Below are 27,041 nucleotides of genomic sequence, written 5' to 3' on the forward strand. Positions count from 1 at the left end.
TCTTTCCCATCCCCTGCCACCAGTCGGAGTAGACCAACTGAATCCATTACAGAACTACCCTTGGCTTTTGTTAATGGGGGTGAACCTGGGCCTTTTGACATACACAGCAGGTGCTGTCCAGTTGAGCTTACAGGCCTTCCCATGCTTTGGATATTTTGAGAAGGAGAACAGAAAACCCAGGGGGCGCAGAAGTTAAAAAGAGGATGCATTTGAGAAGATAGTTTTAGTAACCATGCAGATACCCATAGAATTAAGCATCCAGTGTAAGCAAACGTATAGTGCAGAAACTCTTCCAATCACTGGCTGTGATCAAAGGATCTATGTATGTGTGATCAAAAGAGGCTTCTTTCACTTTCTGGGTCTTTCTGGCATCTTAAAAGACTAGCTGCTGTATTTTAATGTGAGCTTTTCTGCACAAGTCCAGTCGACCCCTCATCAGAAATGTCCCTGAAAGCTCACCCCTAACACAGCAGTGTCATAAGAGGCTGCATTGTTTCTGACTTCCTTATTTTGGATTTTTCTTTTGTTCATGCCTGAGACGCTGGGGCAGACGAACATAGCTATCTCTTCCAAAACTTCTGAATCCTGTGAATTGGCTTCAGCGCGCTGTGTTTTGCACTGCGGTCGAAACAAGCTGCTGAGAGAGTTGAAACATAAACTGTTCCACTGCCTGAAGATGGACAGAGCAACCGAGTTTCTGCTATCGCATTCCGAGAGTTTTTGAGAAGAGTGAAGGCCGTTCTCGTGGGATGTCAGGCTGACAGCTGCCCTCCTGCTTTGAGGGGCGGCCACAGTCCTTCTGCCCTTTCTCCTCACCACAGTGTGAGCCTGGGGCCAGGGCGTACCGCAGGCTGCTTCCAGTCGAACAGTGGCCCGTTCCCTTGTCATGTCGACCCACATGGAATACAGCTCCTACCCGAGAGATGGTGCCACCATGGATAGCCTGGAGAGGCAGCTGATCTGTCCCATTTGCTTGGAGATGTTCACCAAGCCAGTGGTCATCCTACCTTGTCAGCACAATCTCTGCAGGAAATGTGCCAATGACATCTTCCAGGTGAGCCACTAACACCTCTGGCTTGCTGTTCGATTTTTGGCTTTATTACTTTGCTTCATGGCTCTTGTGCAGAATCTGTTCCGTATGCAGAGATGCCTTGTATATCCACATTGGACAAAAAATCTGCACCTAATGATCCTTGTAAATTTATGAGCCTTTCCTCTAAAACACCACCTGATCAGATCAGACGGATTGGGCTAGGGGACCAAGCTACCTTGATTTGTGTTGTTAGAAGAATTATGTTATAAGCTAAATAAAGTAGGGGTCAGGGATGGTGGAAGTTTCATATAATCATGCATGTTTCAGGGAAAAATACTGGAATATATTCTTAGTAGAACTTGGGCACTAACTGACAAAATTAGTTATCCGTTGGGGCAGGGTAGATCAAAGAAAACACTTAAGGCTCTGTAATGCTCTCAGTCTTCTGTTTGTTCCAAAACTCAGCCAAAAATCTGTAAAAGACTGAGTGGCTAATATACACTTGTTTATAATAATGACGATGATGCACTCTGCAGATTTCTTCAGCAGGTCCTGTAAGAGTAATTCAAGGTGCCCATTTGTCAGAATCAGGCAATGAAAACTTATCTAAGCTGAACAGGACAATAAAAATGGTTAGATTGCTAAGAAATCTTCCCTCTAGATGCCCAATTTACAAAATAGACCGTCTGCTCAGTTTTGGCCAGAGTCCAGAAATGCAGTTTTAATGACATACTCTTTATCTGCCTCCTCTACACATACTATCAGGATTACCTGTATCTGGAAACACCCTTCCAAAGAGTGAGGTCATCTTTGATCAGTAACAGGGTGAAGCACAATCATACTTTTCTCTCTCCAGGAATGTTTACTAAATGTAAAAGGTGCTGCTTATATACTGCCCCATAGTGCTTAAAGCACTTCCTGGGTGGTTTACAATTTAATTTTGCAAGCTACACATTGCACACACACTCCTACAAGCTGGGTATTTAGTTTACCAATCTCAGAAGGCTGAGTCAACCTTGAGTTGTCCAGCTGAGCCTGTTAGGATCAAAATCAGGTCACAGAGCTTTGACTGCAGTTGTTGTTTAGCTGTTAAGTTGTGTCCGACTCTTCGTGACCCCATGGTCACGCCAGGCCCTCCTGTCTTCCCCTGCCTCCCGGAGTTGGGTCAAATTCATCTTGGTCGCTTCGATGACCCTGTCCATCCATCTCGTCCTCTGTCGCCCCCTTCTCCTCTTGCCTTCACACTTTTCCCAACATCAGGGTCTTTTCCTAGGAGTCTTCTCTTCTATGACTGCAATACTGCAGTGTAACCACTTGGCCACTGGCATAGCTTTAGCAGGTAAATTGCCTCAAGGTAAGGTATCTGAGCAGTCATTATCTTGCACATTGAGTGGTATGAGACAGTATGCACCAGCTTACGACTATGGAGATTTCTTGACTTGAATCAGTCTCCAAAAGATACACCTCTTACGTAACAATGCAATAGGATTTTGGCAATTTAATTTGCATTCAAGGAGGAATTCTGTGAAGAGTCTGAAAAAGGCAACTATGTATGTGCTTCAGAACAGGTTAAAATACCAAGCCGTAAAGAGGCATGAACACTCTTAAAAGCCATGGAGAGTAGTCGATATGTGTTCCTACCTTGTAAACCACCCAGAATAGTGTGTTGTGCTAATGGAATGGTATATCAATTTAAGAAAGAAAGAAAGAAAAATATTCCGAACCGTTTCTACGCTATGTCTCCATGGGCTTGGTTTCCATATTCTCTTCCCCCACTCCCAGATGTGGAATCCATTGGTAAGAAAAGGTTAAGTTATTTGGGAAAATGGAATTTACATCTCAAGGCCCAGACATGTTGCCTTCCCTGATAGATCCAACATGTCTTAAGGAAAAGCTTCTTCTGCCTGAGGCTTCTAGTACAATTCTTTGCACTGTCCTAAGGCTATTTGCTGCCTGAGACAGAACTCTGGCCACACAAGTTAAAACAGGTAAACTTTAGAGATCCACCACCACCCAGGCAATAACAATTTCAAAAGCAACTTTAAAAATTTGTTGTTTAGTCGTTAAGTCGTGTCCGACTCTTCGTGACCCCATGGACCAGAGCACGCCAGACCCTCCTGTCTTCTACTGCCTCCTGGAGTTGGGTCAAATTGGGACAAGAGCCTCGTGGTGCAGTGGTTAAAACGCTGTACTGCAGCTAAAACTGTGCTCACGACCTGGGGTTCAAATCCCAGGTAGCTGGCTCAAGGTTGACTCAGCCTTCCATCCATCCGAGGTCGGTAAAATGAGTACCCAGCTTGCTGTGTAGCCTGTATAATTAAAAAATTGTAAACCGCCCAGAGAGTGCTTGTAGCGCTATGGGGCGGTATATAAGTCCAATAAATAAATAAATAAATAAATAAATAAATAAATAAATTCAAGTTGGTCACTTCGATGACACTGTCCAACCATCTCATCCTCTGTCGTCCCCTTCTCTCCTCTTGCCTTCACACTTTCCCAACATCAGGGTCTTTTCCAGGGAGTCTTCTCATGAGATGGCCAAAGTATTGGAGCCTCCGCTTCAGGATCTGTCCTTCCAGTGAGCACTCAGGGTTGATTTCCTTCAGAATGGATAGGTTTGTTCTCTTTGCAGTCCGGGGGACTCTCAAGAGTCTCCTCCAGCACCACAGAAAAAGACAAAAGCCTATCTCACAGCCATAAATACTGCACTCCCAAGCCCACTACACCAGAGCACAGTTTGCTGTCCTCTGAAGATGCCAGCCACAGAGACTGGCGAAACGTTAGGAAAAACCACCTTCAGAACACAGCCAAGAAGCCCGAAAAACCCACAACAACCATTGTTGTTGTTGTTGTTGTTGTTGTTGTTGTTGTTGTTGTTGTTGTTGTTGTTGTTGTTGTTGTTGTTGTTGTTATTATTATTTGATTTATACCCCACCTATCTGGGCGACTCGTCCACTCTAGGTGGCTTACAATATAAAATTAAACAATAAAACCCAGAAAAGTACATAACCGTACAGTCATTACAATTATAATAAAAGGGAGGGATAATAGAATAAGGGAAAATAAGAAAAGAGATCAGGTATCAGCACAGTAATTGTTAACATCTTTCCTGGAAGTTACCCAGGGCTCCTGTATCAATATATTTTTCTCCCCCACCTGTTTTCCCTTCCCATCTTCGCTCTACAGCAGCATTACTAGCTTATCCAAATGTTAATGGCTTCAGCAGAACGAACAAAATCTGCAGAAGGTCTTCCGATCCTGGGCTTGACCAGACTAAGAGTTTTATTGGGAATGAGATGTCATGGACTGTAGCCCAGTTCTTGTGGCATCTTAAAAACTAATGATTTGACAGAAGCCATTATTTGTGGATGATTGCCCGCTTCTTCACACCTTGGCTACAGTCCCTGAAAGCTTCTGCCAAATAAAACTAATCATTAAGCTGCTGCAAGACTCAAACGGTTTGGCTAAACTAACCCCCTCCAAGCTGAGCAGTGTGGCTAAGAAAAAACAAAGCAAAATCTGCTGCTTATTGACCACCCCATAGCACTTAAAGCACTCTCTGGGTGATTTACAATGTCATTATGCCGGCTACACATTGTTCCCCCACCCCAGCAAACTGGGCACTCAATTTACCAACCTCAGAAGGATGGAAGGCTGAGTGAACCTTGAGCCAGCTACCTGAGCATGTCACTCAGGTCATAAGCAGAGTCCTGACTGTGGTACTGCATTTTAACCGCTCTTCCACAAGGCTCAATGAATGACACCTTCTGGAAACGGATTTCAAGGGGACAGTCTGTAATATCAATTGGTTCCCGGTTTTGTTCCTGAGCCTGCATTGGTGCAGATTATGCCAAGAAGCACGGCTGAGGCCTGTGACTGCTCTCTGTCTCCTACCTGGATGAGTTGCTCAACACTACTAGGGAACCTTACTCCATCATAACCCTAGCCGACAGGTACTTGAAGAGGATCATAAAGTGTTGCTTTAGAACAAGTTAGAGTATTTCACTACCTTGCCTACACTTTCCTTGTCAGACTGGCAGCAGATATCCAGTATCATGAGCGAGAAGAGGTATTTTCTTCTTTTCTGCTACCTCATACTATGACGTGAACGTGGAGCTTCTGCTTGACATTCATGCCATCTTCAACCCACAGAAGAAAGATTTCTTGACATACCCCGGACCTGCCTTGGATGATCTGGTGACATCCAGATGTGTTGGTCTACAGTGGTCCCCAGCTGACATGGCCAATTGCTGTGGATGTTGGGAACTGTTAGTTCTTCTTTGTGGCCTCTGTGAATCACAACCTGGGTGATTTGTGCCTGCGCGGATCCTCATCGGAAGATTCTAGAGCTTCTGCGGTAGCAATAAACACATTAGAATAAGGCCCCTCCCCACCCGTATAAGCACCTTGGCGCCAAGTGTCCCCTTCCGGTTTCTTTCAACTGCCGTGTTGAGAGCCTCATAATTCTGATACTGTGAGTAAAAGAGAGCTTATTCTATTTTTCTTATTTTCTCCTATTCATGGCTCGTTTGGGCCCGTTTAAGCACTGCGTTGTCTGTGATAGTAAGATCCCACTTTCAAACAGACACGCTAAGTGCCTTTTCTGTTTGGGAGAACGACATCAAACTTCCTCCTGTACCCACTGCAAAAAAAATTAAGCGGGGAGTTTTTCAATCTCACCTCTCGAGGCTAAAACTCCGACTTTGGAAACAATCCTTACAACCAGTTCAAGTGGCCGAACCTCCCTGTACAGCCACTTCCCAAACCAACACAATGGAAAAAGCCATTACTGAATCATCACCAGCTCATTCCGATTCTCCATCTGCATCGTCTAAGACCTCTAAGACACACAAATTGAAGCCCTCAATACCAAAGTCCTCAGTTTCGAAAACAACTTCTAAATCTGTCTAGTCTCCAGTCCTTTGGCCGAAAAGACCCTGATGTTGGGAAAGTGTAAGGGCAAGAGGAGAAGGGGACGGCAGAGGATGAGATGGTTGGACAGTGTCATCGAAGCGACCAACATGAATTTGACCCAACTCCAGGAGGCGGTGGAAGACAGGAGGGCCTGGCGTGCTCTGGTCCATGGAGTCACGAAGGGCCGGACATGATTTAATGACTAAACAACAACAATATGTGGCCAATGCACTCTAACTTTCAGCATTCAATTATTTAAAATATTTTGACCCCACCTTTCTCCTTGAAAAGGACCTGAGACAGTTCACCTCATGAAAAAGTCAATATTTAAAAGCTGAAACCGTAAGTATACAAACATTAAAAAGAATTAAATATTATATTAAAAACGATAAATAAAATCAAGACTGAAAACACATTTTATAAGGCAGAGAGAGAGAGAGAGAGAGAGGCAGTCCTTGAGATTTCATGGCTGGTATCTTACTGCTCAATCCAGCTAAAGGCAATTCTACTGAATCAACTGCTAAGTGGTAAGTCAATACGTGTGTAAATCCCTTTGCCTCCATGGATCTACTCTAGATGGAACTAGTCGGTGGACATGAGCCTATTTTTTTTTCCTGTCTCGGTTTTCATTCATTCATTTTCTTCTAGGAATGAGGCACTGCAGTCAATTTTTAGAGAGCTGCAGCATTAGGATAGGGGAGGAGACAAGCTACGCCCTGGCGTCTCACCAAGAGGTTTACTTGTCTAGGTGCAACCCATTCCTTTGTTGGATTTTCTTACGGCCAGCTCCAGATAACTGGAGGGTTGCGAAAGTGCTAATTTCCAGTCCTTTGGCTCTCTGGGGAAATGGCTTACACCTGCTTTTGCGTGTCTTGCGCTGGCTCTCTTGGGCCTTGGTTGCTTGTAAAAATATCGTGATCCATCATCTCCTTCAGCAGCCCCACTTACTTAAGTTCCTGGTAACCAGAAGGGAGGTAGATGATGACCTTCATAATTCTAGCTGTCCTGAGCCAAAGACTGAGAATCAGTTCCTTTGCTCTGTTTCTGAATATTTCATTTGCCCAAATTCTGCAAATACTCAATTAAAAAACATGTTTAAATGGAGGAAAGGGTTTAAAGACTTTAACATATGTTAAACTGATGTGTTCTAAAATGTTTATTCCTCTTTAGCTCTGTTATTCATTCACAGAATCTCACATGCTACGATTAAAAGGAATTATATCTCCATATATATATTTAGAGAAACAGCAAGGATTCATTTCATTTGTATGGCATACTCTGCAGAAGTCATTCTGGGGTCTTTTGGGGGGGCCTGCTGGCTATTTCAGCTGGAGCCTCTATTCTCCTTAAAGCACCAAATTTTGAATTATTATCATTGTTTTTCCACCATCCATACGACATTTCTCTTATCTCGTTTTGTACAGGGCCTTTTTCTGTGACCTGCCGCTCTTTTTCAAATCTTCTAAGAGCGAGGTTTGTTTTGAGTAATGGTTTGTTCCAGGGACCACATTTCATAGTTCCATTTGTGGTTAATTTTAGTGATAAGAGCTTTGGAGGGAAGCTTTCAGAGATGCTCAGTCCAGAACGTTCAGAAGTGGATTTCTTAAAGACTTCTTTAAAATATTTCATTAAAAGAACTAGTTTCTTGAAGACAAGAGAAATGCCGATACCAGAGACAAATCAGTCATGATGATCTGGGATGGCTCCCAAAGCATATAAGTCATCCATGGCAAATTCTTGAAGCCTCCACCAAGAATCCACTACACATCTCCGTGGCAGGGCAGCATTGGAAAGGTTTCCTTGCCTCATCTGTGTGTAAATGTACACCTTTTTGTATCTTCCAGTCTCGAGGAACGACCTTAGGATCTGCAGGGAGGTTTCGCTGCCCATCCTGCCGCCATGAAGTGGTCCTGGACAGACATGGCATTTATGGGCTGCAACGGAATCTGTTGGTGGAGAACATCATAGATGTTTACAAACAAGCATCAGCAAGGGGGCCAGAGAGGTTTGTAATGTTGTCACACAATTATGTGTCTCTGTGTGCCTGTGGCTGGGGTGGGCAGGCTAAACTGTTGCTTCTCAGTTTCACTGGACATTGAGTGAGACATCTATTATCATGACACTGAATACCAGGATCTTGATCACAGCTTGAAAAAGGTCCTCTTGTGGCTACCGTCTCTTCTCGATCATCCCAGAGAGCAGGACACGTCATAATGGGCTCAAGTTATAGGAAGCCAGATTTCGGTTGACTATCAGGAAAAAACTTTCTGACGGTTAGAGCAGTACGACGCTGGATGCATGCAAGAAAAAATTAGGCAGCCACCTGTCCGATCTGCTTTGATATGTATTCCCTGCACTGAGCAAGGGGTTGGACTTGATGGCCTTCTAGGCCCCTTCCAACTTCATGATTCTCTGATTCTAAACCCCTCAGTTGGCCGTACTAGCTGGGGGATTATGGACTATAGTCCAAACCAGGGATTTACTCAAACTGTGGTAGAGTGGTACACTCCGTGAGAATGGACAGAAGTGTTAAGTTCTCCGTTGTTTTGCACCGCTCAGCTCCAGTTGCTTCTGAACAGATCTTTCAAAGTCTACTGGCCACAATTCATAACTATAATGCCATGTGGCAGCCAATGACCTCATCCTTCTTTCATAGGTAAAGGTTCCCCTTGATATTTTAGTCCAGTTGTGTCCGACCCTAGGGGGCAGTGCTCATCCCGTTTTTCAAACTATAGAGCCAGCGTTTTGTCCGAAGACAGCTTCCGTGGTCACATGGCCAGTGCGACTTAGACACAGAACGCTGTTACCTTCCCGCCGTGGTGGTCCCTATTTATCTACTTGCATTTGCATGCTTTCGAACCGCTAGGTTGGCGAGGAGCTGGGAGCTCACTCCGCTTGCATGGATTCGATCTTACGACTGCTGGTTTTCTGACCCTGCAGCACAGAGGCTTCTGCGGTTTAGCCCGCACCACCACCACATCCCTTCTTTCATAGTCAGATAATTATTTATTTCCATTTTGTCCCTGGGTTTGTTTGTTTGTTTTGTTTTGATTTTGGTCTTAATGGATATTACCAACGGGTTCAGGTAGCTGACTCAAAGTTTAACTCAGCCTTCCATCTTTTGAGGTCCATAAAATGAGTACTCATTTTACTGAAGCGGCAAGGCGTTGTCATTACGTTGTAAACTGGCCAGAGACAACTCTAGTACTATGGGGCGGTCTATAACTCAAAACAACAACATTATTCATTCGTAGCGAGAAAGAACTAGATATTCTTTTTTCCCCACTTATGTCTCAAGCCATCTTGGAAAGATCAACCCAAATGTATTCGTTTGGGGGTTTTTTTCTTCTTCTTTTATTTACAGGCTGCCTTTATAAGGGGGACTCAAGGTGGCTCATAAAATTAAAAAGAACAGAATTAAAAACATAAGTTAAGCCTTAAAAAAAACTAGCCAAACTATACACAAATTAAAATTCAATTGAAGAATTAAAAGCAAATGAACATTCAAAACTATCTTAATTCTAAGAAGGGATTCAAGGATTCAATCATGATCGTGGAAAGCCTGCCTGAAAACGCGGGTCTTCAGCGGTCTGTGGAAAGAGACAAGGCAGCTTTTGTGACCTCCAGAGGGAGAGCCATCCATAACCTGGGAGCGGCCACAGAGAAGGACCCGTCTTGTGTCTCCATCAGCTGGCAACAGGACCGAGATCACAGCGTGAAATAGAGTTCTCTTGTAGCCCTTCTTTGTCTCCCAGGTCTAGAGCAAAAGTACATTTTTTCCAAATGTCTAGATGGTTCCTAGCCCTTTGCTACCCTAGTTTGGCAGAGGGCAATTTTCTGCTGCAATGAAATTGTTCATGACAATCGCTTTTGAAATGTAACTTAGTTACATTCTCATTGCCCGCCCCCAAACTAACTGGTTATAGCCACCTATGTTACGAGTACTGTAACTAGTTATTTCCAGGCTCCGGCATGGAAGCTAAGTAAGGGGAGTGATTTAATGGTCCGCATTCTGTTTGGCCGCTAGAGGTCTCTGTGCACTACATGAAAAAAAAATCATCATCATCCTTTTTTATTTGAAGACAACTTTATTCCTCCCACTCTCTAGTTTGGAGCTTACATAGAACAACCGCAAAACCAAGCAAGTTGCTTTTGATCAAATACCAGAATGTTGTCTCATTTGTCCAGAAGAAGCCAAGATAAATTCTGGGATTATTAAATACAGTAGTTCCTGAGAGATTGGAGAATGGCCATCAACCACCCAGAGTGGCTCGGATAAGACAGGGGTCTGTCAGAAAGTTGTTTGTATTGCTTCGTGTTTCATCAAAGCTTAATACTGCCTTTTCTGTGACAGTGGAACCAGTTATCTCTGGAGTTGGTGAGTGCTCCAACACTGGAGGCATTCAAGAACAACTTAGATAACTGGCGGATACGCTTTGATGGTCTTCCTACCTTGAGCAGGGGGTTGGACTGGATGACCTTAGAGGCTCCTTCCAACTTTGCTTTTCTATGATTTATTTATTTATTTACTTATTTATTTTATTTTATTTTATTTTATTTTATTTTATTTTATTTTATTTTATTTATATCCCGCCTATCTGGTCAAACGAGGACCACTCTAGGCGGCTAACAATCTTAAAATAGTACAATAAAAATGTAAATAACAGTTCTAAATCATAAAGCACTACAATACAGTGCAAAAACACAAAACATAACACAGTAAGGGAGAAAGAAAGAGGTCATGAATTATGTGATGGGAAGGCCTGCCGAAACATCCACGTTTTTAATTGCTTCTTAAAGGTACCCAGCGAGGGAGCCCCGCGAATCTCAGGAGGTAAATTGTTCCAGAGGCGAGGAGCCACCGCCGAGAAGGCCCAATTTCTTGTCTTTTCCTTCCGGGCCTCTCTCGGCGTTAGGCTCCTCAGCCTCACCTCTTGGTGGAGTAGGCGTTCCGCCAAGTATCGAGGCCCTAAACCGTTTAGGGCTTTATAGGTAAGCATCAACACTTTGAAGTCGATGCGGAATCGGATGGGCAGCCAATGCAATGCGGCCAGAGTGGGTAAAATATGTTGGTATTTTTTCACTCCACTAAGTAATCTGGCCGCCGCATTCTGCACCACCTGTAGTTTCCGCAGCAGCCTCAAAGGAAGCCCCACGTAGAGCGCATTGCAGTGGTCTAATTTCGAGATTACGAGTGCATGCACCAAGGTGGTGAGTGCCCCCACATCATGATTCTATGACTCTGACAACCTTCCACAATTGTGAAATCACTGCAGTTTTGAAAGGCAGCTGAGAAACTCATTAGATATAAATATATAGCTTAGGACCAGGAATCCCGAGGGACTGCCTTCTGCTACCGGGAATCCTGAAGAGAAGGCCAGATTGGCACAAGACTCTTTCTATAGCCGTAACCTCAGTTGCGGGACTCCGCAACTTTTAAAAGGCTCCATCCTTGTTGAACATCTGCTAGATAGATTAAACTGTATTATTTCATATGGCCTTTGGGTTTTACTGTAAATTTTTCACATGGTTTTCAATCTGTATTTAAATATATTTCGTTATACTGAAGGTCCTGTGAAATGCCACCACTATTAACAGATGCTGTTATATGGCATCAAGTTGTCTCCCAACTTATGGCAATCCTATGAATGAATGACTTCCAAAATACACTGCTTTTAACTGCCCTGCTCAATTCCTGCAAACTCAAGCCTGGGGCTTTCTTTAAGGAGTCTATCTGTCTCATATTGCGTCTTCCTATTTTCCTGCTGTCTTTCCACCTTTCCCAACATGATTGTTTTCTCCAGGGAATCCTGCCTCCTCATGAGGTGCCCAAAGTCAGTCAGCCTCAATTTTGTCAGTTTTGCCTCCAGACATGGTTCCGGCTTGATTTGTTCTAGGACCCACTTGTTTGTCTTTCTGGCAGTTGAAAGTACAGTGGTGCCTCGCTTGACGAGAATAATCCATTCCTGCAAAATCACTGTAGAACGAAATCCTCGTCAAGCAAAAATAAAAAACCCATTGAAATGCATTGAAAACTGGTTCAATGCGTTCCAATGGGCTAAATACCTAATCATCCAGCGAAGATCCTCCATAGGGCGGCCATTTTCCAATGCCTGTAAAGTGAAAAATGCCTCCTAAAAACAGCGGGGAGTCATTTTGCACAGCAGGCGGCCATTTTGAAACCCAACGATCAGCTGTTTTCAGATCGTCATAATGCGAAGAATCAGTTCCTGAAGCAGGGAACCGATCGTCGTAAAGCGATTTTTGGCCATTGAAACATCGTTTTGCGGTCACAAAAGCGATTGCAAAAAACCTCACCGTCAAGCGGATTCGTTGTTTAACGAGGTAATCGTTAAGTGAGGCACCACTTTATCTACAAAACTCTCCTCTAGCACCATATTTCAAACATTTATAAATCCTTCTAACAAACAAACAAACAAACAAACAAACACAAAGCTTGAAAAAGTGTGGTGTTAAAAATTTAACTCCCAGAAACCTCCAGCTTTGCTGGCTGCAGCACATAGGGAATTGTGGTAAAAAAAAATTAGTGGCTTTCTCACATTTTGCATAAACGTACAGTATCCACATTTACATCCCCTCCCTTTCTCTCATTCCTCCACACACTTATTTCCTCTAGGTCAGTGATTCCCAACCTTGGGTCTCCAGATGTTCTTGGACTGCAACTCCCAGAAATCCTGGCCAACACAGCGAGCAGTGAAGGCTTCTGGGAGTGTTAGTCCAAGAACTTTTGGGGTATCCCAGTCTAGGGAACCGCGGCGCTATATACTATTCCAACATCTTATTCCTCCCTTCTCAGACCTCTGCTAAAAAGTGAACACCCAACCTGTGAAGAACATGAGGAAGAGAAGATCAACATCTACTGCGTGACGTGTTCCGTCCCCACCTGCTCCCTCTGCAAAGTCTTTGGGGAGCACAAGGAGTGTGAAGTGGCCCCCCTCTCGGACATCTACACAAAGCAGAAGGTGGGCCTAAACCCACTTCCCAGTGGCTGGCAAGGGGAGGGGGGGCTGCTTTGGCCTTCCAGCTTCTGTTCTCTGAACCCTAGAGAGATCAAGCGGGAAACCTCTTTTGGGTCGGAGGACCGGATCTGATTTCAGAGATGTGGGGGTGGAGCCTCTTCCAACGGTGGGCGGGGCAGAAAGACATAGGGTGGGTCCTAAAATTCCAGCACATTTTAGCGGAAATGGCTAGTACCAAGGTTGTAGGGGATAGCAGTTTTTTTTTTCAAAATGGGGGGGGAGAGCTTATACAAAGGCTGGAAACCTTCAAACCATGGTATCAAGGAGAAGTGACCGTGGCAACCCTTGGGAAGCCCGGAATGTCAGGTGTAGCTCCTGGGCTACTGGTGCCCGCCCTCCAAACTAGACAATGGAGTAAAAGTTAGCACTACCTCTCTGAAGTTGCTTCTGTCTTCGTTATTATACAGTAGAACCCCCATATCTGCTGGATATTGGTTCCAAGCCCATAGTGGATAATGGAATCCGTAGATAATAGTGAACTACATATCCCCAGCAGCAATATCCCCAGCAGATATGGGGGTTCTACTGTATATCCCCAGCAGATATGGGGGTTCTATTTTTCCATTATATAGTGGAATATATATAAAAATGATATAATGGAAAAATATTTTCACATGCTTTACCAGAATTGACCAGTAGAGGGCAGGAAAGATCATATTCTTCACTAACAAGACTTCACGAGCACAGTCTCTAGCTCCCTCTAATGGGTAGTTCTGGTAATACATGTGAAAATAGTTTTTTCTGGATTTTTGTCTTTTGTCTTTTAATAATTTTAATATTTTCAGGCCATGGATAAGTGAATCAGTGGATACTGATCCTGTGGAGAAGGGGGTTCTGCTGTCCAACTTTTTGCTTCTTGTGGGCACTGGAAGTGGGTGCCAAGAGCAGCGGCAGATCTTATGCTTAAGGAACCAATCCCTAGTATATATCTTGTTTTTAAAGCGGTTCAATCTGTGAGTTGTGGGGTAGCTTCAGGATACTGGGGAATAAACACATGGCTGTGTTCTTGGTGTCAAGCCCATCTGACCTTCTAACTTCTCCCCTTGAGGCGGAGCTGACCGATGGGATTGGTGGCCTCGTGGCTGCAAATGACAGGATCCAGGCCTACATTGGAGACTTGCAAGGCACAAGCAGGAATATCGAGGTAGGAGGCTGGTTCTCTCAGCACCCTTGTTTTGCAAGGTTAACGGGCACCCGTCTCGGCGGCTTCTGCCAGGCCAAGAGGCTGCGAGAGTTTGTCTGGTGAATTGTCATCTCTCCACACCGACTCCACCAAGTCCTGAAGTTCAAATGACTAATCATGTGGCAGGAATGAAACTTTCCTCTATTGTAATGAGCGTCATACAGCTCATCCGTTTGCTTCTTTCAAGCCCCCCCCCAAACATGTCATAACGATTGAGAGCTGGATGAAATTATCACAGCACCCATCACTTATCAAAAAAAATATTACAGTTAAACTATGGGATTTGTGCAGCAGGTGGCTTAGACTCCCTTCTGCCTTAATTTGAACTCCTTGTCTAAAGACAAATGTGAATGGCTTGCCATATTCATAGGAGCCTTGTGGCACAACGGTCAGATTTCAGTACTGCAGTCAAGATTCAGGCAGCAGGTTCATTATGGAAGAGGTGCACCTTTTGGAGATGAGCTGCTTCAGGTTAAGAAATCTCCATAGTTGTAAGCTGGTGCATACTGGCTCATACCACTTGATGTGTAACAGATAATGACTGCTCAGATACCTTGTTGTTGTTGTTTAGTCATTTAGTCGTGTCCAACTGTTTGTGACCCCATGGACCAGAGCACGCCAGGCCCTCCTGTCTTCCACTGCCTCCCGGAGTTTGTTCAAAGTCATGTTGTTTGCTTTGATGACCCTGTCCAACCATCTCGTCCTCTATCGTCCCCTTCTCCTCTTGCCTTCACACTTTCCCAACATCAGGGGCTTTTCCAGGGAGTCTTCTCTTCTCATGAGATGGCCAGAGAATTGGAGCCTCAACTTCAAGATCTGTCCTTACAGAGGACAGATTTACCTGCTAAAGCTATGCCAGTGACCCAGTGACTAAACTGCTAATACTGCAATCAAGACTGCTCATAACCTGAATTTGATCCTGGCAGGCTCAGCTATTTGGCTTTAGGTTCACTCAGCCTTCTATCCTTCTGAGGTTCGAAGCGTAAATTGAATACCCAGCCCGTGGGGGTGGGGGTGTCTGCAATGTGTATCCTGCATAACTAGATTGTAAACCATCCAGAAAGTGCTTTAAGCACTATGAGGTGGTATATAAGCAGCATGCTTTGGGTATTTTTCATCTCTTCCTTCCTAACATTCCTCCCATCCCACCCCTGCCAGCCAGTATTTGGGTTGGCAGTGACTAGACTGAGTAAAAAGGAGGAGGATTAGTCTGGTAAGAGGGTGTTGAATAGGGCGCAGCATTAATGATTCTAGATTTAGCAACTTTTACTCAGACGGTTTTGTGACGCTGTTTGCTGTGTGAGTCAGGCAGCATCAAGTCTTCTTCACAACACAGCGGGGTGGGGGAAAGCCCACTGCTGGTATTTGAAAGAATTTTGAATTTATTTTGTGCTTCTCCACCCTCGCCCTTGGCAGATAAATGGCTTTTGTCAGAAACAAGCAAAGTAAAGTAGCAAAGTGGATTTTGGAAGCAGGTAGGTGAGATTCAGTGGCTCCTGAAACTGCTTGCGTTAATGGATAAACAGGCTCTTCCCTAGAGGAAAGAAAATTACATCTTGCAATGTATTAAAGCATCTCTCTTTCTCTAGGAAACACACAGAGCTCGGGGAAATTACTTTTCTCAGATTACAGAGCCAAGAATCTTCTGGCCAATATGACCACTGGCTTGGGGATTCTGGAACCTGTTGTTGTTGTTTAGTTGTTTAGTTGTTTAGTCATGTTCAACTCTTTGTGACCCCATGGACCAGAGCACACCAGGCCCTCCTGTCTTCCATGGCCTCCCGGAGTTTGGTCAAATTCATGTTGGTCGCTCCAATGACACTGTCCATCCATCTCTGTCATCTCCTTCTCCTCTTGCCTTCACATTTTCCTAACATCAGGGTCTTTTCCAGGGAGTTTCCTCTTCTTATGAGATGGCCGAAATATTGGAGCCTCAGCTTCAGGATCTGTCCTTCCAGGGAGCACTCAGGGTTGATTTCCTTCAGAACCGATAGGTTTGTTCTAGAACCTGTAGTCCAGATAAATAAGTGGCCTGAATTTTCCATATAGAAATTGATAGGGGAGTATTATTATTTGTGTCTTACGGGCCATCATCTCAGAAATGACTTACGGTGACCTTAAGAAGGCATTCCAGGTAAGTGAGATATTTAAGGAGTGATTTTACCCGTCCCACCCACCAGACGTGTGTGGAGAAGCTGTGGATTTCCTCTGCGTGCTACAAAAGAAGATGAGGAGGAAACATGGCACTCGAAGTTTGTGCAGAACGTGTTCATGTAGGGGAAAACCATGGCTTGTTACGCCTGAGAAGAACCATTTGGTCCAAAGCTACCTCCTACTGTCTATTGAGTGCTCTTGTCTTTCCCGTGCAGAACAACTGCAAAGCTCAGAAGCAGGCCCTGGGAGAGAAATTTGATCGCATGTGCGCCATTTTGGAGGAGCGGCGAAAGATCATGTTGCAGAGGATCACGTATGAACAAGAGAATAAAATCCAGCACTTGAAATCCCTGAGCAAAGCATGCAGCGACCACATCGAAGCGTCTTCCAAGCTGGTAGACACAGCCTTGCAATCCATGGAGGAGCCTCAGATGGCGGTTTTCGTGCAGGTCGAGTAAAATTGCTCTTCTCCAACTCTCCATCCAAAGAACAAGCCAGTCTAGCTAAATCATATGACACAACTCTTCCTGGGCTGGTCGTGGGGGAAGCACAGGTTTTAATGCCTGCTCATGGAAAAGACACTTCGTGTATAGCAAAGTAGCTGGAAAAACCTTCTAGAGAACTTACCTTGCTGACACAATCATTTTCCATGGGTGACCTGTGCTGTGTAATTCAGCATTTACAGTAGGATCCCCATATCCACGGGATCAATATCCGTGGTTTCGGTGATCCGCAGTGTGAAAATATTAAAAACATTTTTTAAAAAACCTAGAAACATGTGCTTTCATGATGAAATTACTAGACCTGGGTGCTAGAGGGAGGCAGAGACCACACTATGTATGTACCATGCTATGCACTGTATTGTGTTTCCTACTATCTGCCGTTTTCAGCATCTGTGGGGACTTGGAACTAATCCTCCAGAGATACAGGGGTCCTAAGGTTCCCCTTGACATTTTGTCCAGTCGTGTACAACTCTAGGGTGTGGTGTCCCTCCCTGTTTCCAAGCCATAGAGCCAGCATTTGTCCGTAGACACTTTCCGTGGTCATGTGGCCCACACGACTAGACACGGAACGCCATGACCTTCCCACCGTGGTGGTACCTATTTATCAACTTGCATTTTTACATGCTTTCGAACTGCTAGGTTGGCAGGAGTTGGGACAAGTGACGGGAGCTCACTCTGTTGCGTGGATTCAATCTTAAGGACGGCTGGTCTTCTGACCTTGCAGCACAGATGCTTCTGCGGTTTAACCTGCAGCGCCACCACATCCCTAACAGGGGTGCTACTGAACTATTTTTTTTTATTTCATTTTCAGTTCACTATCCATCCAGCATGCTTAAAGCCAGAAGCTTTCAAATCTCTGGTCAAATACCTTCTAAAGATCAGCTAGATTCTGTGGAGAATCCATGCTTGTGCATTTTCTGCTGCTGTAGATGGTAGAGTGACAGATGCAGGGGGAGGACAGCCTCCTTGGGCTGGCCCCAGATGAAGATTCTAAAGTTCTGAATTCAAGGTTCTGGAAATAACTCACTAGTTTACCTTACAGCCATTTCCCCCCTCTCTGATGCTCATGCTTTAAAGCAGGGGTGGGCAACATGTGGCCTATAGATCACAAGCAAGCCCAAATGACATTTTTGCCACTTCCATGCAGCACTGAATTAAAAAAAATTATTTGGGGGAAAAATTATTAGCTCAAAAAGTTGTTTGCACCGTCTAGGGCAGGGGTCTCCAAAGTACGGCCTGCAGGCCATATCCATTCTGCCTGGCATTTTTATCCAGCCCGTCCGTGCATGTGCATTCCTTGAAAATATCGCAAATAAATTATATGGCCCTCTGTGTGAAAAGTTTGGAGACCCTTGCTCTAGGGTATAGGAAGCGATTCAGCATCCTCTGTGCCCTCCCCCAATCTCATTTTAAAAAAATAATAATTTGGCCACTAGATGGAGGAAGGGAGCTTTTTCTTTTTAAACATTCCTGTTAGTTAGACAAAATCACAGCAACGTTCCAAACACTTCATAGGCGAATGAGCCTCTTTGATCACACCTTTCCATTTGAGACCCTTCTTCTTGAGAATACAGTCCTTATGCTACCTGCAAATTCAACACATAGCCCTTGCATCTCCCTGCCCAGGAATCAGCCATGTCTGCTTTAAAGGAACCCCCAGTTTGCATTCAAGCATCCCAAATGAAGTAACAAGACAGTGGAATTCCGTGGCTTGTGAAACGTCTTCAAACCAAGTCAAATGTGGCTCACGTCTGATCAGACTGCTTTTGCTCATTGAAGGACCAAGATTTTATGCCGTTCATGGGCCCCCCTGTCCCTTCTCCCATCACTCAGCAAGGGTGCTAGCTCAGCAATAGAGGCAGGGTTAATCCTCTTGGAGGAGGAAAGAGGTCGCCGGTCAGCAGGGGTGAAAAAACAAAGCCAACGCCTTCCAAATGCCAGGCTCGGGGGGGGGGGGGAGTGTGCGTGTGTGCTCAGGGCCGGATATTGTAGGAAGGCTGATATGGGTGGAGGCGGCGGCAATAGGTTTATATGACTGTGGGTGACCTCCCGTCTCATCCAAGGGGCCATTGCACCTCACACAGAGTCTGTAGGCCTCTGGCGACATGAGATGCCACCACCACGTGAGGCCCCCCCCCACTGTTACAAGGAGTGCCTCTGGAACAAACTAGCAGTGTTAATGGCAGTGTGAGAACTTGAGCCGCCCTGGAGTAGAGCGGAAGCTTTGCATGGCGAGGGTTCTCCTTTTACTGCCCAGCGTCATCACCTCTTAGGGTGGGAGAACATCCCATCCAAAAATTGGTGAGCCCCAGGCCGCCGGAGTAGGAGGTGGGCCAAGCATTTGTCCGTGATGCAAAGCCACGCTATAGCCTTCACCGGCTGGTTTCTGTGGTTACTCCAGATGCTTTTATCTAGGGCAGTCAAACGTTCCCCAAAAGGCCAGTGGCTCCTGGAAACGGAACACAGAAACAGCCCTGTTGCATGTTTTTTTTTAATGTGCAATCAACCAATCCTGGACTTTTTTTTTAAAAAAAGAAAGCTCATGGTTCTTTCTGTCTGTTTTCTTTCCTGCCTCAGAACGCCAAAGTTCTCATCCAGAAGTAAGTACTCAGCACGCAGTATCCTTGCCTCGACCCTTCTCTCAACTTTGAAATGGTAGATGCTGCCGTCTGGGGGTCCTCTCATCACTTTTCCTCCCCCCCCCCCCCCCAATTCCAGGATCATTGAGATGACTCAGAACTGCAAGCCAGAGGCCCTGGAGCTGGGCTATGACAACATGGAGCACTACACGGTCGATTTCAATGCCGAGGAGAGGATCCTATACCAGCTGGATTTCATCAAAAGTATGTGGGAGTGTGGGAGGAGGAACACCTCCGGGTTCAGTACATGGAATAGGGGAGGGTTTTCATCCGGTTAGGACTCTGCCAGGGTCTAGGACATACAAAAGGCATCTCTTCTGCCACTTATTCTTCTCTTTATTTTTCCCCTCTGAGGTCCCTTTTTGTTTCTTCTTATTGCTGCCTTTTAGTTGGATGTTTGTGTATAGGAGCCCTGTAACCAAGTTTGGAGACCATCCCTCCTGCACTATTGCTAAATGGATGCCCTACTTAATATACACATTTCCTTCCTTCCTTCCTTCCTTCCTTCCTTCCTTCCTTCCTTCCTTCCTTCCTTCCTTCCTTCCTTCCTTCCTTCCTTCCTTCCTTCCTTCCTTCCTTCCTTCCTTCCTTCCTTCCTTCCTTCTCTTTCTCTCTTCCTCTCTCCCTCCTTCCTTCCTTCCCTCCTTCCCTCCCTCTTTCACTCTTTTCTTCCTTCCCTCCCTCCTTCCTTTCCTCCTTTCCTCCCTCCCTCCCTTCCTTCAGCATGACTATTCGACTTGTGATCCTTGTTCTAGTTGAAGAGCCTGAGCCAACAGCAGAGGATGATGGTACCAGCGGAGAGGCTGAAGACCCTTTGGCAGAGTGTGGGGCAGCTGGTGGGGATGGCAGAGAAGATGCCGAGGACTTCATGGCCTTTGGAAACGAAGAGCAGGCTCACGAAAGTGTGCTCCTGGCCACAGAAACCCTGAGCCGGGTTGCTAGTGGGGTTATGGTGACAACTCCGGGCCTCACTCCTTCGGGAACAGAAGGCAACAACACGTGGGGTGCCCCCCAGGTGAGACCCAGATCTAGGGTACCTGAACAGCAACTTCAAGGCTGCATGGTGCTCACTGTGAGAAATTCAGGCCTTCTCTGGCTCTTCCCCCTGTGGCTCCTGACCACAGAGTTTCCACCAATTTCCACCAAATTTCCACCAAATCTGAGACACGTAAGGCATCTTTCCCAGAATATTCCAGCCACCCTGTGGCACAGAGGACTGTACCCTCATAGTAGCTCCCTGGCATACATAGGATTCCTTTTTCCTCCTTGTTCACAGTGATCTCACAAACCACACTCTTTTCTTATTCTTTATCTCAAATACGAATACTGTACGTTGACCAAACTGTACCAGTTAATAAAGACTTTGAAGTTATTGTTTTTGGGCTACAACTCCCAGGAGTGGAGATGTTGTCTGGGAGATCCTGAGAGATCGACTGTAGTCCGAAAGCAGAACATCTCCTACGTCTGTCTGGATCCCAGCGACCATCCCTTCCAGGACATGTTTAATTCTCTGCGAAACAAGCCCAGCGTTCGTTGACTGATGTACATCTTTGTGTGTCTTAGGATCTCTTGTGAATTAACAGTCGCTGGGATTTTTTGTTTGTTTGCCTGCCTGCTTGCTTGCTTATTTATTTTGCTATGTGTGAGAAATACACAGGCTCAGATACCGTCTACTGAGTCCTCCTATGCTAAAAAACCAAAAAACCAAATTGAACCCTTGGTTTCCCTGGAGTCTCCATGATTAATTGCTCTGGGGGAGGATAGTGGGTCATGATTATTCCATCTCCTTACCCCTAAGCCAAAGCAAAAACAAACAAAACACACACACACACACACACACACACACACACACACACACACACACACACACACACACACACACACACACACACACACACACACACACAAACAGTTCTTACCATGAGTTGGTACAGGAGTGATCTGTTCCCTTGCTGGAGTCGCCTGTCTGTAATCATGGGGTGGGTCTCTTTTTCTAACGCACCATCCCTATCTATGTGCACCCTGCTGCGTGCGGAGCTGCACAGGTGGATTTGTGGAGCGCGAGCTACACTTTACTCCCATCCAGGCCCATGTGGAGTTTGAGCCCACAGATCACTCACTCCATGATACCTACACTGAGAGTACAGTAGAACCTCCTTATCCATGGGATTAATATCCACTGATTCACTTATCCACAGTCTGAAAATATTAAAAATATTAAAAGGAAAAAAAACCTCAAATATGTATTTCTAATGATGAAGTGACCAGAACTGGCCATTAGAGGGAGCAAGAGACCATGCTATGTATACTGTTGTTCACTATTATAATAGCATTTGCTATAATTCATGTTTTTCAGCATCTGAGTGGGGGAGGGGGCTTGGAACTGCTCCTCTCCAGATACAGTATAGGGGTCCTACTGTATTGAACTTCCCATAGTTTCAGTGTTATTTCATTTAGCCCATTGGCAGTTGTGTTCACTGAGACCCAACCATCTTGCAGCAAAACATAGCACTACAAAATCCAAATAAAAGAGCCGAATTATATTATGTATTTTTCGCTCCATAAGACGCACCTTTCCATAAGACGCACCAATTTTTTAGGAGAAGAAAACAGGAAAATATAATCTGTTTTCTTCGCTCCATAAGACGCACAGACTTTCCACCCCCCTGTTTTGTGGGGAAAAAGTGTGTCTTATGGTGCAAAAAATACGGTATGTAGATAAATTGTGATTCACTTTTTTTTTTACACCAGTGGTAGATTTCCCACCTGGAAAGGTTTAGCTTTAGGACCTGGAATGGGTTAGGTCATGTTGTATGAACTATAATCTAATGAGCTGTATCGTTGTTTTTAGAGCAGCGCAAGGTTTGAAGTGGCCTTGGCAGCCAGATAGGTGGTAGAAAATTCAATTCAAATCAAAATTTAAAAACCAGCCAGCCAGCCAGCCAACTGACCGACCGACCGACCGACCGACCGACTGACCGACCAACCAACCAACCAACCAACCAACCAATCAAATTAAAAAAACCAACAGTTATTTGGCTAAAATCTAGTTAGGCTGTAACTTTTCATCTTCTTTAGAGATTTGGCTTGTTGCTGTTGTTGTTTTTAAAGGGTCAGTTGGATGGAGATGTCCACACCACCAGCTCCAGCCCACCAGCCACTCTGCTGGACAGCGCCCTGCTGAGCAACGTGTCCGCCCAAGGAATGGGGCAGCCCAAAGTGGAGGGGGCCACTGGCGAAGCCTTCAGCACCATGGACAGCTCAGCTGACCCTGAGGAAGGCGAAGGCCAAGGGAGCAGCAGGGAATCGGATGGCGGGCCTTCCACCTTTCTGCTGAATGGAATGGTTTCGGCCACCAGCCAGGTCAGTGGCCCTGTGGCTTTCGCCTTTGTTGCCGCGTTATATATATGGTACTGTTTCTGGGAAAACTCAATGGGATCAGGGCAAGAAGTGTTAAAGGCCCTGTAAAAGGATGTGTCTGCCACAGAGCTTGGAAATGATGAGGATCATGATGATGACAACTCCCAAATTCCACGTCTTCTGGTCATCTGGCTAGAAGATTCTATATGCAGTGGTTTCAAACCTTGGGTCCCCAGATGTTCTTGGACCCAAACACCAGGATTTCTGTGACCTGCCGTCTAAGAACACCTGGGTTATCCAAGCTTGGGAACTACTGCCCTACAAGGGCCTTTTCCAAACTCTGGAATCAAAGCCAGTTCGAGCAACATCTCTCTCTGTTGGTTGTTGTGGGTTTTTGGGGCTCTTTGGCCGTGTTCTGAAGGTTGTTCTTCCTAACGTTTCGCCAGTCTGGCCAGATGGCCATGGGCATCTTCAGAGGACAGCACTCTTGAATAGCCTTTGTGAATATATCTCTCTCTGTCTTACATCTGAAACCTACTCAACATGAGGGTTAGTGAAACATCCTCCGGTTCATACTTTCAGAACCAGCACTCATCCAGAAAGGATGAGCTTCCACTTTCACCATTCCCGGTTGGCACACAGGTGCAGAACTTTTTTTTAAATCTGTTCTAAATCTCTAGAGTCTTTCTCTCATCAGGATTGATTTGACGAGTCCCTCCCAAAGATGTATTCTAAAGGCTGAAAAAAAAAGCAGAGTAGAAGACGTTAAAAGCACTTTAGACTTTAATCACGAGGGAGTATGTAGTTAATATCAATGTGACAGCAGCTGCATTAGGGAGTGCTAAAAACAACCACAATAATTTTTTTTTAAAAAGTACAAGGTATGAGTGTTTTCACAACTGAATCAGATTTTCAGAAAGAGCAGGCCGTTGGGAATCCTTGCAGCCCCTTTTCCTAGGACTCTTCCCGAAGTGGCAAGACTGAACACACACACACACCCCAAAAGCCCTGTAGCAGCAAAGGCTGTTAATCTTTTCTATGCCTCTGCCAGAGAGCCTCAGAGGCTGCTGGGACCTTGGGGAAGGGTTATCCTAGGCAGCCATGGCCTTCCCAGTCTAGATCCGGCACAGCGGTGCCGTTCCTAATGGGGTCCACTGTCTTCTTCCAGGAAGAACGGTTGCTTTTGCATCTCAAGACGCCAGGCAGACCTCAAGGATCTAAACAGCATTTCCCCGTTTGTTTACTTCTGTAACATCTTGGCTGATGAAGAGATCAGTGCTCTTGAAAAGCCTGCACTTTTTTTGATGCCTTTCTGGTTGGCCTAATAAAGTTTATCATCCCAGCATGGATTTTGGAATTCATTGCATTGCATCGCTCCACTTTGCTCCCTCTGCTCGGCTCCAACAGAGATGTCCCAGAAGGCCTCCAGCAAAGAGGGAGGGCTTTCTGCAACCTCACTCTGGCTCACATTTAGGTTTCCTGCTTGCGCCATGCTCTGCGTTGACCAACCTTGGTTCATCTTTACTTGGATCAGAGAATTGATGGGACCGGATCTCCTTATAGCTGGCTCTTTGACAGTCTATTCTTAGCCCTTCAGGTTTTTTTTCCCTCCCTCGCTCTCTTAACAATGTCTTCACAATGCCACCGATAGGAGCCAGGCCTTTCATCTTCAAGGACTTTTGCTGAGCTGCAGCTGAAGAGGAGAATGATGCTCGGTTTTAAGATGCTTTCAGATTCTTGCAGATGAGCTGCAGGGCCTGAGAGGGGAAGGGGCAAGCGGCTGTTCGTCCATGCTGGCCGCCAAGCAACCATGGGCTTGACTAGCCTACAGATGGGAAATTGTCTCGGTATCCCAATAGATATGCAGAGCTTGGAAAATTTTGGAGCTGTCATCCAAAAAAGGGAACTTTTCCAAGCTCTGGATATAGATATGTTTATTTTTACACACACTGTATGTTCACACATTTTATTACATGCATAACCACGTCAGTTCTGTTAGGTTGGAGGGCAGGGAGAAGCTGCAGTTTGGAGCATACAGTATTAAGTATCCAAACGAAGTATCTACATCTGTAGATCTACTACTATAAAAAGTTACTGCTGTTTTGTCCAAGTTTTCAGTAGAAGAAGACATAGCAGACTTGGCAAGATGACAGGAGGGTTGAAGCGAGAGGGGATTCCAATTTTCTATTTCAGTTTTGCGGCGTTTGTCCGAACCCTGCTTGCACGCCTCTTCCGCTCTTCATTCAGATCCAGTTGTGACGTTTCTCCCGCAGGGAAATTTACACACATTTTCCATATGCACATTCTGCAATAATTCACACTTGCAACACATCCTTTCTCCTATACACACACTTTTTGTATGCCTTTTCCCTCTCAGGTCAAGCATGACATTGCATCCCAAGCCCATGTCTTCCATATCCCCGTTGTTCTAGAGAGAATGAATACTAAATTGACCGGAGTCCCCTCTTCTCCTCTCTCCTTCCCTTTGGGTTTTTGACTCCTGCACCTTTCTGCTTTTCCAGGCTCCTTCGTCCAGCCCTACTGGTGGCACGTGGAGGCAAGAGGACATTGTTCAACCCCTGCTTAGCAGCTGCTTTAACCCGACTCTTTGGCTGCATGATTAACGAGGCCCGGTGGGGAAGGGAGAGGACGGAACCTGCTTATTTCACCCTGTGTTTGACCCTCTTCATCCTTTCTGCCATCTGGCCCATAAATCGTTGATGGAGTTTGGAAGGAAGACCACCAGTTCTGATTTTTCTCCGGCAACAAAAAAGCTGTCCACCTTTAGAGTCTCTGAGTTCCGAATCACATAATCTGGACCCACAGCATCAAAAGAGAGGAAGGCACTGAAGGCATGGAGCCAAGGAAGTGGTTGCAAAACTGGAAGAAGGCATATGCTATGGAGGAAGGTTGCCTATCAAGAAGGAGTTACGTGCTAAGCTCCTCAGCGCTGATAATCATGGGAATGTCTGTTCCTTGCAGGAGAGTGGCTCTTACCAGAGCTTAATGATTTTGCTTTTGTGGGGCAATGCTCTCAGAAAAGACCCATAGTTGGAAGAGACCCAAGACTCATGGCATCCAATCCACTGCCAAAGCAGGAATCGGCATCCTCATCATTTGCCGTCAAGTCAGTTCTGACCTGCCATCATAGTCTAGAACAGTGGTCCCCAACCTTGAGCCTCCAGATGTTCTTGGACTACAACTCCCAGAAACCTTCACCACCACCTCTGCTGGCCAGGATTTCTGGGAATTGAAGTCCAAGAACATCTGGAGGCCCAAGGTTGGGGACCACTGGTCTAGAACACAATGTCCTAGAAGCCAGGGCAAGGAACCAAATAAAACACACTTCTGCAGGGGAAGGTTCTAGGTGACTCAAGGATGTACAGTGGGGTCTTGACTTGAGAACTTAATCCGTATTGGAAGGCGGTTCTCAAGTAAAAAAGTTCTCAGGTCAAATCTGCATTTCCCATAGGAATGCATTGAAAACCATTTGATCCGTATCTGCTCTTTTCCGTCCATAGAAACTAATGGGAAGCTGCTATTCCGCCTTCGACCACTAGAGGGGGATATTTTGTTTCTTTTTTTCTTAGGTCAAGAAAGGTTCAGGGAAGGCAGGGAAAATACAGTCCAGGCAGTACCAGGCAGTCCGAAGACTGTCTCCCAATCCACTCTCTAAACGCTGGGAGGAGTGAGGAAGCAGAGAGGCACCCTTTTCACTGGCCAACAGTTAACTGAAAGTTCAAATTTTGCACTTTCCCTGCCTCCCACGTGGTTTTTTTTCAGTTCTTAACTCAAATCTAAGTATGTAAGTCAAGTCAATATTGTCCTATGAGAGTGGTTCTTAAGTCAAAATGTTCTTAACTCAAGCCGTTCTTAAGTCAAGACCCCACTGTACTGGATTATTGGGTACCAGGAATGGTTTGCCTACCTTTCTTTGCCTCTTCCCTCTTCTTCGACTGTCCTCTTTCCCAAACAGGAATCTTAAGAGTTTGATTAACCCATGCTAGACAATAAATAAAGAGAATGTTATTGCTTTGGACTACGGTTCCCAGCAGTGGTCATGTGGACTGGGGGATTCTGGGAGCTGTAGTCCAGAAATAACCTCTTCCAGGCTCTGAATGAACGCACAGGTGTGAATGTCTCCTCTATGGCATCCTTGTTTGAGAATGTGGGGTTTGCATTGGTGTAAAACTTAGCCTGTGTCAAACTCCAACT

General features: G+C 45.4%; 1 protein-coding gene across 1 annotated transcript in view; it reads left to right on the top strand.

Moving 5' to 3' along the window:
- Positions 1-27,041, top strand: part of LOC110089372 (tripartite motif-containing protein 54) — a 27,090-nt gene continuing 49 nt past the window's right edge. The window contains exons 1-10 of the mRNA XM_072996692.2: positions 1-1,054; positions 7,792-7,952; positions 12,765-12,930; positions 14,036-14,131; positions 16,540-16,773; positions 19,405-19,427; positions 19,546-19,670; positions 20,222-20,481; positions 22,578-22,829; positions 25,349-27,041. The exon at positions 25,349-27,041 is cut by the window's right edge and continues 49 nt beyond it. Coding sequence (XP_072852793.2) covers positions 887-1,054; positions 7,792-7,952; positions 12,765-12,930; positions 14,036-14,131; positions 16,540-16,773; positions 19,405-19,427; positions 19,546-19,670; positions 20,222-20,481; positions 22,578-22,829; positions 25,349-25,450 — 1,587 coding nt within the window. The 5' untranslated portion in view covers positions 1-886 and the 3' untranslated portion in view covers positions 25,451-27,041. The remainder of the gene's footprint in view (positions 1,055-7,791; positions 7,953-12,764; positions 12,931-14,035; positions 14,132-16,539; positions 16,774-19,404; positions 19,428-19,545; positions 19,671-20,221; positions 20,482-22,577; positions 22,830-25,348) is intronic.

This window comes from Pogona vitticeps, chromosome 4 (assembly GCF_051106095.1).
Source record: "Pogona vitticeps strain Pit_001003342236 chromosome 4, PviZW2.1, whole genome shotgun sequence".
Lineage (NCBI taxonomy): Eukaryota > Metazoa > Chordata > Lepidosauria > Squamata > Agamidae > Pogona > Pogona vitticeps.